This window comes from Crassostrea angulata, chromosome 6 (assembly GCF_025612915.1).
Source record: "Crassostrea angulata isolate pt1a10 chromosome 6, ASM2561291v2, whole genome shotgun sequence".
In the NCBI taxonomy this organism is placed as follows: Eukaryota; Metazoa; Mollusca; class Bivalvia; order Ostreida; family Ostreidae; genus Magallana; species Magallana angulata.
The window spans coordinates 57,309,338-57,324,219 of record NC_069116.1 but is presented as its reverse complement, the minus strand read 5'-3'; the positions used below and the strand labels follow the sequence as shown (position 1 = coordinate 57,324,219).

The window sequence follows — 14,882 nt, the reverse complement described above, 5'->3', positions numbered from 1 at the left end:
CTCTGTATATTTTCTATCATATTTTTTCCTTTTCATTTTTTTGTTAAATTTTTCATCTTTTTTTTCATTTGTTGTTCCTAATATACTTGCCATTCAGCAAGGGCAATTATTGTTTTTAATAGTTGAAAGTCAACTTAAGGAAACGGATTAATATATGTTGTAACAACTTGTTTCCGAATCCTGTTTGTATTATTTATTGTTTATATTGATGTACAATTCAAATGAAATAAAGTTTAAACTAATAAAAAACACTTTCGCGAATCCTCAAAATCAAAAATTATAATCCATTTGGGGATAGTGCAAAGTACTTAAAACTTCCACATCTAATAATTTTCTCAATTTTATCAAGTTCTCAACAAGTTAAAGTGGGTGTCGGCCCTTTCAAAACTAAATTTTTTATATTCGTAAAGAACTTTAATCAAAAATTCAGCGTGTTATGCTAAACACGTGCTTAATTGTACTGAATACAGTATTTTTTCGATATTTAATTAACATAAGTCTGAATAAAATTTTAATGTATATTTTATGAATTTTCTATTGAACACCTAGATACACTGTAAACCATCAAAATATACTTGCATAACAAATGTAAGACATATGAGAGAGAGAGAGAGAGAGAGAGAGAGAGAGAGAGAGAGAGAGAGAGAGAGAGAGAGAGAGAGAGATGTTATGACTATGCCACTAGGTAGTTTGCTTGATGTTTTAAAGCACATTTTCCGTATTAATCCGTAAAAATACCGGGACATTTTTTTTTTACTTCTGTAAAGCATCTTTTAGAATCCGATGATTTATAAGCGTATCAAAGATTCGGAACTTGTGACGTAAATTTGAGGCATTGGAGATTATGGCGCATTGACAGAAGAAACTAGAACTTGAAGTTGTCATGAAACCGAAAGAGTAAGAAGACAACATTTAGTCTCCGTTTCTTTAATCTTTGAATGTAAGTATGTTGTCATCCCTATCGTTTTCACGCACAGCTGTTAATTTGACGTTCATTTACTCGAATCTTGTCAATTTACCTGCTCAATATCAGATTTTAAAATGAAAGCTGCAATCATATACTCAGTAACATGGTCTTCAACATTCAATGGGTGCGTTCTTACAGCTTTCAATATATCATTGGTACAATTGGATGACAATGGTACTGTACCAGTTGTACCAATAAACCCTGAACGGGTTTGGCATACAAATGCTGTTGACAATGTAACCATGCAATGGGAGTCTAGATTGGTCAGGTCCAGTGCAGTCACTAAATTTAGCTAGCAGGGGTTTTCCTACTGTTTTTAAACTGGGTCCAGGGTCCGTGGAATTGGGAAAATTGACGCGTAAACTGTTCAAATTGGGAAAAATTACAAAAACATACTAGTTTTAGTTGATGACCAACCTATGGCAGAATTTTATATGCCCACAGAAATTAGTGAGAAGTTTGGAAGACTTAATTTATTTTACGATATAACAATGATATATACAGATTTTAAACTGAATTTTTAAATAATAAGTGTTACTGAAATAAAATAGAAGGAGACACACACTTACATTCAAAGATTAAAAGAAAACAGTTTCCTCCAAATTTCTTAAAGTTTTCCAATTTGTAAAAGTTAAATAAATTCATGCATTTTAACCTTTTATAGATGAAATGTTTTATAATTATGTAAGCCAATTGACAAACATGCAATGAAATAATTCTTTGCATTCTATGGCAATGATATTTGCATTTTGGGGTATTAGTCTTATCCTTTGACCCAATTACAACCATTATACAACTGCAGAATTACAATTTTATGATAGTTTTAGCATTTAATTGGCACAATTATTAATAATTATAAATCACCAATTTTAAAAATCATCACTTAATAAAAGCAAATAACATCGGTTGAAATTAATGCACAGGATGAGGATATTCTGGCGAAGTTACGGAAAGCGAATGTGTCAATGAAGTTGCCCCTCAAGTTGGACTATTATTTATGCTCAGTAATAAACAAATATGAAGAAAAAAAGCTGTTTAAGTTGCATTTTATATACCAGCAGAACATGTTCTGATATTTTAAAAATATTGACACTTGATTGGGAAAAATGGATCTGGATTTGGGATAATATCAGTAATTTTTGGATTGGGAATGGGTCTGGTAACAGACCCAAAACTAAGCAAGGAAAACTCCTGGCTAGGTAGCTTGAATTACCTACATAGCTTTATTTACCTTTAACCTACCTTTATGAAATTTTGCATTTTATGTAAAACAGACAAAAGTCGCAAGGAACTGTCAGCCTGTATTTGTACTGTGTAGTTTTAGAAAAGCAACTCAGAGCAAAATATGGTTGACAAAACATTGCTGCTTTTGAGCAGATTTAAGCAAAACATGCATTTCTATTGTTTGAGTAACTGCATGACACCTTATGTGCAATGAGGCATATGGATATATGTGATTTCTTCATATTGCATTTTGCTGAATTGTAACAAATCAGTTATGATGTTAACCAGAACTGTTCTCTGTTATTCCATTTAAGAAGTACCTGTTTGGTAACACATAAACAGTTACACTTAGCCTCAAAACTGCAATTGTGCTGAAAGAGCAACATTTTAAAGAGTGATTTTTTCATGAATTTTTTTCAGATCAGTTCAAAGTTGAAATTATTTCTGCAACTAAGTGTGACTTTTTGTACAAATGCCCATATAAGATTAAAAGTACGATTGAGTAGCTGAATGAAATTACTTCAAGTAGGTAAATAAGCTAGGTAAGAAAATTCAAGCTTACATACCTAAATCTAGTGATTGTACTGGACCTGATGGTAAAGTTGATATTTGTAAACATGTCAAACAACAAACATCTTTTTACTGCAGTAATTATACAACAACAACATTTTTATCATATATTGCACATCAGTCATCATATTAAGAATGAAAATCGCTCACCAAAACTGGGATCTAATGGCTTGATTTTCGTGGCCTTGTCTATCATGAGTTGTGACGTCATTTACCAATACTTCCTACGCTCTAGATCGTCTGCAGAAAAATATACCATTTGCAAAAAACATTTATATTACCAATGACATGCCAATGGTAGTTAAAAATTTACCAACAGCAACTTTTGTTTACCAAAGGCAGAACTATGAACACGATCTTTCGATCATCATTAGCTTCAATTTATACAGTATCGGGGAACGTCAAATTTTTGTTTTTTATTTGTTTTAAAAATCCCAAACGTAATCATAAATAAAAACCAACAGGTGAAGTGCTTACCAAGCTTAAAGTACACTCTTATTTCTGTTATAAGTTTTATAAGAGAAGTACCGTAATGTATCGTGTATAATACGCACTCGTGTATAATACGCACCCCCCAAAGTTGACCAAAAAATAGCGAAAAAACAGCAGGTCCTATGTATAACACGCACCCAAAAAATGGCAAATTCAACGGCCGCAATTTCCCCCAAAACAATCGATGTTTCATGATAATTTTATAATCCATGCGCAATTTCTTTAATTTTGTGATCGGAACATAGCACAGTGATGAAAATCGACGGCCGCCAATTTTCCAAATAACTATCGATGTTTAATGATAATTTTGTAACCCAAGCGCAATTACTGTAATTTCGTGATCGGAACATTGCCCAAGCGATATTAGAGTCAAAGTTCTTAAAATTTTACTTAAAAAGGACGGCATGATTTACATTGGCGGTATCAAATATCATTAGAGTGGAAAAGTTGAAGATCATCATACGTAGGGAAGAACGGCAACCGAGCTTAAAAGTTATAATGTTTGCAGATATAAACCAAAACAACATCAAAAGAAATGATTTAATTGATTAATTATAGTCAAACTCATTGATTGTTGTTAAATAAACATTCTGAAGAAACGTATGTATGTCGTATATCGTCATTATCAAGTCGTACAAATGATCGATGTATTTTTAGCTGTGTCTTTGTAAAGCAATAACGTTTAACTGCATAACTGGACACGAAGTAATCAAGTTTAATAAAATCAGAATAATCGCTAATCTTCATGCACTTGAAAACACCATGTGAAGTCCGACACAAGACAGGTGCATGCTTCTGACACCGGAAATTGTTAAACAAACATTGACCACGCGCCGAGTCAACAGGTGATTGCTTACGTAATGGCGAATACACTGGCGATATTTAAACTTGTTTGATGCAAGAAATAGTGTTGAGAGTGGATAAATATTTCAATACATGGAAATAAAACTAAGAATAAGGTATTTCTGATGCAGTAAATTTAGTATTTAGTTTACACTCGTACAACCTGCATAACGCGCTATATCAGCAGAAAATGTACACTCATACAACTTGCATAACACGCTATATCGGCAGTCACGTCTCCCGAGGTATTAAGCATGTTAAGAATCACGGCTTGAAAAAATGGGGTAAAATTTTAGTCCTATGTATAACACGCACCCCCCACTTTTGATCAAATTTTGGCTGAAAAAAAGTGCGTGTTATACACGCGACATTACGGTATATATACGAACATCTTAGCTGCAGGTCTGTAGCTCCTGGTCTGTAATTTATGGGGCACAAAAAATTGCACTAGTTTTGGACTAATTAACCTTATTTTCACACAAATACTGTGGAAAAAATTAGTACCATTAAATTCTTTAGTCAATTTACTACAGTAAGTGATATAGGTACTTTACGTGTCTCAAACTTAAACATGCCAACTGACCTCGGAAATTGAAATTTGTTAAATTCATGTTGAGAACAAGAGTCGCCATTTTAAATGTAAACAAACTGCACCACTTCGCTAAAGGAGGCTGGTGATGGTGTTTAGAAGAATATCAGAGGCAAGTAAATTGTTGATATCTGTAGTAAAATGTATGAGGAATTTTTCGGAATCAAATATTTGAATATTAATTAAAGATACATTTGGAAATAAAGTTAATCAGTTCAAAACTATTTTTATACAAATATTTTGCACATTTATCTGAGAAAGAAAAAATTAGAAACTTAGATTATGTTAGATTAGATTATATGAAGGAAATGATAAAAAATGTCTTTTAAATAATAATATTATCCACAGTTACATGAAAATTGTTGTGCAAATGATTAATTAAAATTTCTTTAAAATAATTTATAGTTTTGAAAACGTGCATAAAATATGTTCCGTAATCATATAATGAGAAATGAAGCAATGCATCAGGGCTTGTAGAGAATGCAGACTCTTATGTTAGGTGGTTGTCTTATTTTCTAAGAGTGTACAGGTAAAATTAGATCTATCACCTTGTTCAATGGTAGGTCACACTGCCACTGTTTAAGATGGCTGCAGTGATGAATTAACCACGATGGTGTAACACGGAAAGGATTAATTAACCTCTGGGGGAGCTTGGTTAAATAAGGGATCTGCGGTGATGGTACTGTATAATGCAATAACCCACTCAGATTTTGATCACATATGTCGATTATAATTAAGGGACTTTGGCAATCGCTATTTTCAAAAGTCATTTGGAAAAATAATTACAGTAAAACCAGTTTAGTTTTAACACAGGTAGAGCGAAATCTTTGATAAAGCGAAGTTTTGTGGAGTCCCTGGCAAAATTCTTAACAAATCCTTGCTAAACCTTTACGGTTAAACGAACTCAGTTATAATTAATTAATTTACGTATATAACGAACTGATTTTGAGTGTCGTAGAGGTGAAAATTAATGAACTTTACATCTTTTATACAAATTGTTTTATAGTTTTAAAATTATACTTGAACCAAATACCAATAGACATAATTGTTTGAATGAATTTATTTTTGCAAAAATCCTATTTTTTACCAATTATTATTTAAGGTTTCTAAGGAAGGTATTTTATTTTATGCCTCAGTAACCACAAATGGTAGTAATCTTGAAGAAAACATGGATATGACAAATTTGCTATACTTATTATTACGAATTTGCTATACGTATATTTAAGAAATAAAAATATGCCAGCAGAGCAGTTGCTATTCATAACGCCATGTTCACCAAATAATTGTTGTTTATTACTTATATAAATTGCATTTTACCACTTGCAAATACCCTTTATTAGCCTAGACCTTGACATTTAGCTATTGCATCAAAAATAAACATTTAGACTGTTATTATAAGACATGTTTTAATTAAATACATTAATTTTTTGGAATTGGAAAAAAACACATGATGTATCATCAAAAATAAACATTTAGACTGTTATTATAAGACATGTTTTAATTAAATACATCAATTTTTTGGAGTTGGAAAAAAACACATGATGTATCGTATAGTGGTTTAAATCTATAACGTCATGGAAAAGTATATGACGTCACACCTTTATGATATCATAGTATACAGACAGAGCAATTGCGATTATAGAAAAATAATTGCAGTTCCTCCGTGTGCACTTACAGTGGAAAAGAACAATGGATATACAAATTAATATAACGAATTACACAGCGAAGTAAATCCAGTGGTCCCTTGGACTTCACTATAACCGAGTTTTACTGGAACTGACAAAATGTAACAGGGATATCTGTCTGTCTACCTAACTATTCTTCTCTCATTCAGTCCTTGACCACTGTTTCTCTGTATGACTGAAGTCAACTACTTAGTTTGTGATCAGTCTGTCTATCTCCCTTACTCAGTACATCTATATATTGTCCCTTTGTCACTCAATTAGTCAATCTTTGGTTACTTTGTCAGTGTGTGTGACTGTCCCATTGTCAATCACTCTGCCTGTAATGGATCTGATCATCTGTCATTACTCAGTCTATGGTCACTTTATCTATCTGTCCCTTTGTCACTCCGTCAGTGGTCACTGTGTGACGGTGACTGTCCATTAATATTTGCACATCTCTCTCTCTCTCTCTCTCTCTCTCTCTCTCTCAATTACTTTTAGCTATATGTTTTTTCAAAAGATATGATTACAATGTATATATGGAGCTCATGTCTTGGTCACATTTCCTGTGTACAGATTCAGTGTCCTTATATTTATTGTGGTGAATGAATATCGGTATACCTTTGTGAATCAATTTTACTCGGTGGTCTTTCTGTAATGGGATATCTCACAGTTCCAAATAAAATAGCCTTATTAGTTAATGAGGAGGAAGAGTAATGAGCATAATGAAAAAATCAATGTCGTCGGGAATTAAAAGACTCTGCTCGCTTAGACAGGTGTACTGAGCAGTTTCAAGGCCAGTCGTCATGGTTACTGGACATCTCGAGCTCCTTTGTTTCAATCTTTAATCTGACTAATCTTTGATTCAGTGTTAAATAATTGATCCATTGGCAGACTGAGTAACTTGTATTTTTGTTTTAAATATTTCCTTCAAAGATTCTGGAACAGGCTGGCCGGCTTATATCATTTAATTATTATTTGATAATCATATTTAATTCATATCTTAATGTAATTAAATTAAATAATCAATCAGAAGATTTTATCAGTAAATTGTTGCATTTTGTTTTTAAATATTTTCTGCATGGAATGTGAATCAAATCTTTCATTCACTGTATGAAGAATGTGTTTTAAGTATGTGAATCAATTGCCAATCTTTCATTTATTGTAAAGTGTTTTTCTGCAAAGATTATGTACCGGTATTACTAGAGTAATTTCACCAAAATGTCATTAACACATGATGACAACGGCTTAGGTCAGTGCTATTTATTGCTTCAAGTATTTCGCAAAAGTTCAGTCATGTATAACGTAAGCGTGACTGTGACATTTATATCCTTCTGGTATCAGTGATTATTTAACTCCTTGTTTATCTATGATCATACCTTATATATTTTTAAAATTTAGTTTTGACTACTTCTTGCCCGGCTAGCTATGCTTTATTACACAGCTGTTTATTTACTCTGCTCTACAGAGAAATGAGTTGTGTGAAGTGCCCCTGATCTCTAATCATGCAGCTGACTCTGTTTTCATACTTAGGTGTCGTCATCTTTCTGAATGGGACAAGGAGCCAGTTTTGTGCGCGATGACATTCAGACAACACATGCGTACACGACATCACAGCCCGGCACCAACCTAGCTAACCCCACTAACCCCACTAGACCCACCTCCCCAGAGATGGTGTGCGAGTCCTGCAATGCCAACTTCCACATCTTCAACAGAAAGGTCAGTCAGTCAGCGGACAGTTGTCATTTAATCTGTTTATTTTTATTTGTATACTCTTTCTGGGAACCAGGAAGTTCTTTACGATACAACTGATAAACAACGTGAAACTGGGTCAATTTACGCCTGTAAAAGTTTCCCTCATAGTTTGACGTGTCCTGAGATTGTAACAATGTATGGTGACAAAAAGTTACAATGATTGTATTATAATACATGTATTTATGTTATTTATTGTATTTAGTACATTGTTGTGAGTCTGATGTCAGAGTTTCAATGCTAGACTTAACAAGGAAATCTTGTTTACTCTCATGTGTAAAGGATTCGTAGAAGTATTAAAAATCTGCTTACATAACCTTATTATAAAATCAATAGATTTTTTTTTTTAATTTAATGGTTCATAAATTACAAATAAAAATTTGAAATTCAAATGCAGTTACAGTAATAATGCAGATATAAACATCTAACATAAACATCCGGTAAATGTAAACAGGTTGGACTTTGTTAGGAGATTAGGAAGGGTTGCAAGCTTAAGATAAATTTAATCTTTGAATGCACAACTTTATGATTTTGGTCTATAAGTAAAGAAACTAAATTCTTGTGCATGTTGTGTAAGAAAATGCAAGAATACATTCCTATGAGGAAGTTGGCCAGCCACCAAGGTCAGCCATTAGTGATGTGTTTGATGTAGACTGATGATAAGTGACATGTATGTAAACTTACATATAAACATCAGAAGGAAGCATTTCACATTTACTCCAGTCTGTCACACACTCTATAGTCAGTACGGTATAGTGGTGGGATGTAGATGTGAAGATCAGCCTTCAGACATTGTCTATCTTTTGCAGACTCTGGTGAGGCTTTCTTGGAGAAATATCAACAGTATTTTGCATCATTTAGCAATTAAATGTTTTCATTAGAGTTTAATTATTCGTTTTAGGGCTGTGAATTTTGGTTTTGGTCTCATGTCATACATTGACATACCGCTATATGAAATTCATATTTGCTGAAAAATTCCTACAAGATGACGTCACTGAAATGTGATACATGTATATGATCTGTATGAAAGTCAGGGTTGGAAACATAACTTTAATTTTTCACTACTCCAGTCTCTTGGGCTTTTATCTGGAATGTGCATGCACTTGTCAATTTAGGATTTTCACAGCCTCATGTCCCATTAGACCAATATGTTGAAAAGAATTAACCGGCCTAAAATACTATTCAGAAAACAATATAAGCCCAGTTTTAAAAAATAAAAATAACTGATTAGAGACAATACGGCCATTAATTATTTGTGAGCCCTGTAAGTGTTTAATACACTCATATATCCGGTATATTTATAAAACCTGGAAGATTAGAGTGCAGTGCAAGACTTAAATGTAAAGTAAACAACATGAATGGTAATTACATAAGCATACAACCTAAGTATGAAGTGTACAAAATCAAGATGTTAGAAATCTGTTTGATAAGTTATTTAACCTGTATGTTTGGAATGTGAAGATTAAAGTATGAGAACAACTTGTATCATATGTTATTGTACAATTTATTTAATAAAATTTAATAAAGATCAAATCTATATAACAAGCATACCATAAGTGTATTTTAAGTGAAATAACCTGGCTGGAATGTATATCATTCTGTGTACTACAGATATAATCTGCATGATATATGTACAAACTGTTTGATAGGTATATAAACAAATCTGATTGTGGTAGTTATATCGCTCACGTTCATTTATTTGCTTGTAGAAACTATGTAAGGACTGTGGTCGCTACTTCTGTGCTAACTGTGTGATGCAGCTACAGGAGAATGTCAAAAAATCACATCGCCAATGTAAGAAGTGTAACATCCTGACCTCGGGTAGATTCACACGACAAGACCTCCAGAAATGGAAGGTCAAGGACCTGCGGTGTGTGCTGCACAAGCGAAACATCTCCACGGAAACGTGCCGAGAGAAGCACGACCTGATTGACCTGTTGGTCATCACGTTCGGTGTGGTCAGTCAGAACAACTCAGAGGAAAGGTCTTCCAGCTCATCTCAGTCTGCCGTAAGCTTTAGTTATCTTATTGTATGGGTAATTTCACTTAGTTTTCAATAATATTTTCTGACTGTTTAATATTTTATATAAATTTCTTGACTGTTCCTCTAAGTTTATAATGTAAATCAGTCTTTTATAGAAAACTCTTTTTGGCTGCATTTAGAAATTAATGTATTTTTGAATTTTTATATATTTTTTTTTGTAGACTACAAATATACATGGTAACCGTGGTAATATCCCCAATCCAGATTCCTCATCAGGCAGTAGTAGTAGAACATCACCCTCCAACTCTCAACAGGAAATTCCCCAGAGGTCCCGGATGGCCACGGATCCTGTCCCTCCCCCAACCACATCCACCAATCAGCAGCGATCTCAGTCCCTCCAGGAGGGCCTGCCTCCTCACCAGGTATACTTATAATGATCTGTGTACATGTATACAGTAAAATACAGTTATAGCGAACGCTTATAATGAATTGACACTTACAGTGAAAGGATTTTCATTCCCCATGACTAATTAATTAGATGTAAACTTGACAGGTATAACGAATTACAATTAAAGTGAAGGAAAATCTCCGTTCCCTGGCACTTTGTTATAAGGAAAACATTATACCATTGATCTCTGTATAAACTCTGGCCTTTCTCCACACTTAGTGTACTTATGATCTGGGTATAATGCCTGTAAAGAAACAATCTTCATGTTTGGTGTAGTATGATCATGGGAAAGTAATCTTCAAGTGATTCCATGCCAGTTTAACAAATTTCTTCTTTATAAAAGAATATGATACTTTTATCTGCATGGTGATACTGAATGGAATTCATGGTATATTTTGTGGGGGGTTTTTCCAGGAAGAGCCCCAGCGATCCCAATCTTTGCAACAGAATGAATCCGAGGCAGCTAGAGCGGAACGATTACGTCAGCGTCAGCAGGAGGAACTGAGGGCTGCTGCGAGACTTCAGGAGATGATGCGGCAACAGGAAGCTCAGGTTAGAGATCATCACAGAATCATTATGATGGGCAGTAGTTAAAATTGTGTTTAAGTGTTTTTCTGTCTGGCTGTCAAAAGATTAGTTTTATATAATCATCAGATTTTTTGGAGGCAGTGTTTTCATGGTTTTTGATGGTGTGAATTTATGGTGTCACTTATGAGACTGTTTTCACTATTTGTTGGAGACCCCATTAAGAGGGCTGGATGATAGTGGCCACTTTTAGGCTATATTTACCTCTTTTAAACAAAGAGCTCTGTAAAAGATAAAGGAAAATTTTCAAATTTTAAAGCTAAAATACTGTGGAATCATTAGAATTCGTGGTGGCTCAATTTTCGTGGTATTCGTGGGTAACCCTCCCCCACGAATTTACATCCTCAACGAAAACAATTTTGAAAGAGTATCTTTGTTCCTGAAACTGAAAATCGGTGCATCCACGAAATTACATCCCCACAAATAAGCAAAAAACCCACAATCCACGAAAATTGGCACCCACGAATTTAAATGATTCTACAGTATTTTTTTGTTTTTTTCTTTACTAAATTTAAGTTAATGGCCAAAAATATGAAATTTAATTGTTTACGACAGACTGTTGACCATCCAGCCCCCTTAGATCAATGAAATCTGCAAAAATTGATCAAACATTGACCAAGCTGAATTCACAATACTCTAGTAATGTTTTACAAATGTTAACTCACAGAACCAAGTTCAAGAGCAGCAGGAGAGAGTGAAACGGTACACATTGGAGGACATCAAGTCGGAGGAGGAAATCGACGGCCTGACCGTGCGACAGATGAAGGAGGTGCTGGTCAATAACTTTGTGGATTACAAGGGCTGTGTGGAGAAGAGTGAACTACATCTGAGGGTCACTCGGCTGTGGAAGGAGCATCAAGTCAATAAACAGAAAAGTAAGTTTAGGAAAATGGGTTTTCCTCAATCTTCCAATCGGCTTTGTAAATTTGTTTAATCTCCATAAAAAGAACTCTTAGAAAAATATATTTTGGGGATGTTTTTTCTTTCAGCACAAGAAATAATTAGTGCGTCTGACAGTGAGTACCTATTTTATGTCCTGTTTTAATCAAGTCTAAAGGAAACTTCTGCTTCCTGCAATTTGTACTGAATTCTCAAAGCTATTTTTCTTTCTACATCCTTTCACCGAGTTTAAATATTTTGCAGGTGCCCCCAGTAATGTGGCATCCGCGGAGGATGAGCTGTGCAAGATCTGTATGGACGCAGCAATTAACTGTGTCCTTCTGGAGTGTGGCCACATGGTGACATGTACCCAGTGTGGGCGTCGCCTTGCGGAATGCCCTATATGTCGGCAGAATGTGGTGCGAGCAGTCCACATATTCAGGAGTTAATGACCATGTCATTTAAGTGCTCTGATTTTGGACAATGTCTACAAAGGACCAAATCAATTGTGATAAAACATTATATACAGGAATCAATCTTACTTTTGAAGACAACTATATAGTTCCCCAGCACTGCACAGTCCAGTACCCTGGTGCCATATACGAGTGACATGAGCAATTTTGCTCTTTTCTGCCTAGCAGGCTGTGGTAGAAAATTTTTTACATAAACATCGCTGAGTGTGTGTGCATGTGTTATCTGAGATTATTATATGCTTTCCCCCTGTAAGAATTTTATATGCCGTACAGAACTTACAATTAATTGTGATATATCAGTATTAATTACAATGTCTTGTCTATGGAATACACTTGCAAAGTGGGTGACATTATAACATGCTGAATGCAGGAATTAATTAATATGCTTTATTACATATCAGAGAAGATCAGAATATACTTCAGAGTGTTTCAGTCACTAGGGAGGATGCCAGAAATCTATTGTAGTGAAATAATTTTGTTTGTAGTGTTGAAATGTACCTTTGTAAGTTTTTGTTTTAGCTAGGCTTTTATACTGGCAGAGAGAATACATGGAGGGTTGCTACATGTATGTTACCCATATCCCAAAAATACATGTATTTGATAAGTTCTTGGGGTATTAATGTTTAGATGTTGTTGAATACCCAGATATAGTTATTTTTTTACAACATGCAGATTTATTGGCAATCGTACTTTACCTAGCTGTTCCAACATTTACATGACTGTAGAACGGTACCAGCTTAAACAACAGTCAAATTGTCTATATGAATCCTGATGAAAGTACTCCAGTCAAATTGTCTATATGAATCCTGATGAAAGAACTACAGTCAAATTGTCTATATGAATCCTGATGAAAGAACTACAGTCAAATTGTCTATATGAATCCTGATGAAAGAACTACAGTCAAATTGTCTATATGAATCCTGATGAAAGAACTCTACAAGTCCAGAGCAAACGCATCATAACAATCATGTGTCTATTAATGTCTATTTTAGTTTTCTTGTTTTTTTTTTTAAACTTGCACAACTGCTTTCCACTAATGATATGTCTCGTATACATGTTATTATATTTTTTATTTTTTCAAGATATGATCAGGAAATAAACTCAGATATATGTAGCTATTTTTAAGAAACATTCAGAACCCAATGTTAGCATGACTAACAAGATGACACTAGCACTGGACAGTAGTAATTTACAGTATTATCTGGAGACAACAACGTACAATGATAATGTTCAGTATTATCTCTGACAGTGTACAGTAATTAGATATTTGAGTCAATATCTACAATAATGAGACACGATATATGTTGAGAATCACCTTTGTACAGTTTTATGTCAAGATAACATTTTACAGTATCATTAAGAAGGTACTGTACAGTATTATCACAAAACACCATCAAGTTGTAAAGTAATGCTAGACAAGATCAGATTTTCTGTAGGAATACCACATACAGTAAACTCTTACAAGTAGTGCTATCCTTTAAAGAGTATCATAAGAGCATCAATAATTTTTTTTTTTTTGTGAACCAGAGACTCAAACTTCAGTATAGCAAGTTTTTGTGAGTGTATTTATTACATTTTAATGCAAAAAGCATTCTTTTTTTTTTAATGACTTTTCACGCTCTTCAACACTGTCAGTGTTTAAAAAAATAGTACTATTGGAAACAAGTTCTGCCATGCAGATGTAACGCTCTGACTAAGAATTGTTTTCTGTCACAGCGAAATGTTTTAATATTCATTGTTTTTCAATCACAATTAACTATGCCTAAATGTTTTTGTGTATTCTTTTTGTTTGATTTGTAAAATCATTTTTACAAGCTGTTACTTTTTGATTTAGAATAAGCTCAATATTCAGAATTCAGGTGAGGGCCAATTGTTAAAACAGTAGTCTGATTTATGTCGAATCCCTTCTCCATTGGGAGAAGGAAGAAAAATTCTGTTCAGACTGTTAAAGCAGAATTAAATGCATTTATCATTATATTTTTGTGATGGATTGTGGCTTTTGTTCATTTACTCTTGAATATCACAGCAAGTGTTTTGATACATCATCATGACTCTGCGAGTCCACTGTAGTTTAGAATACGTTTTGTTTTACTTTGTTCTCGAAGACAAGGGTTAAAAAGAAAGTACAGTGTACTAATTCTTGTCACCAGGATAATTTCCATTTTGTTTGAAAAATAAAAGTATTTCTGAAAAACAATCATTCTTTGTTTCTTTTAACCATTCCTTAGCAAGGTTCTTTGGTATTGTTTCCATGTATATATCGATTGTTACAGTTCATGTTGTCATGGAAATAAATAATCAAATAAATACTGGTAACTGGCATATGCGACCTTACGTGCAGAATGTTGCTCATACAGGTATTTAGCATTTGCTACTGGAATATTTCTAATCACCAGTGGGCCGGGAATCTGT

At 33.9% G+C, this 14,882-nt stretch overlaps 1 protein-coding gene across 2 annotated transcripts; it reads left to right on the top strand.

Annotated features, from left to right (window-relative positions):
• Window positions 1–807: 807 nt before the first annotated feature.
• LOC128186837 (E3 ubiquitin-protein ligase RNF34-like) lies at window positions 808–14,670 on the top strand. 2 transcript variants are annotated; one of them, XM_052856767.1, is made up of 9 exons: window positions 822–940; window positions 5,249–5,364; window positions 7,883–8,068; window positions 9,811–10,110; window positions 10,307–10,507; window positions 10,948–11,085; window positions 11,786–11,993; window positions 12,108–12,134; window positions 12,262–14,670. In XM_052856767.1, the coding sequence occupies exons 3-9, from the start codon at window positions 7,901–7,903 to the stop codon at window positions 12,444–12,446; spliced, it is 1,227 nt and encodes a 408-aa protein (XP_052712727.1). In that variant the 5' UTR covers window positions 822–940; window positions 5,249–5,364; window positions 7,883–7,900; the 3' UTR covers window positions 12,447–14,670. The 2 variants fall into 2 exon arrangements, with proteins under 2 accessions (XP_052712726.1, XP_052712727.1); XM_052856766.1 differs by lacking the exon at window positions 5,249–5,364 and having other exon boundaries at window positions 808–940.
• Window positions 14,671–14,882: the final 212 nt, after the last annotated feature.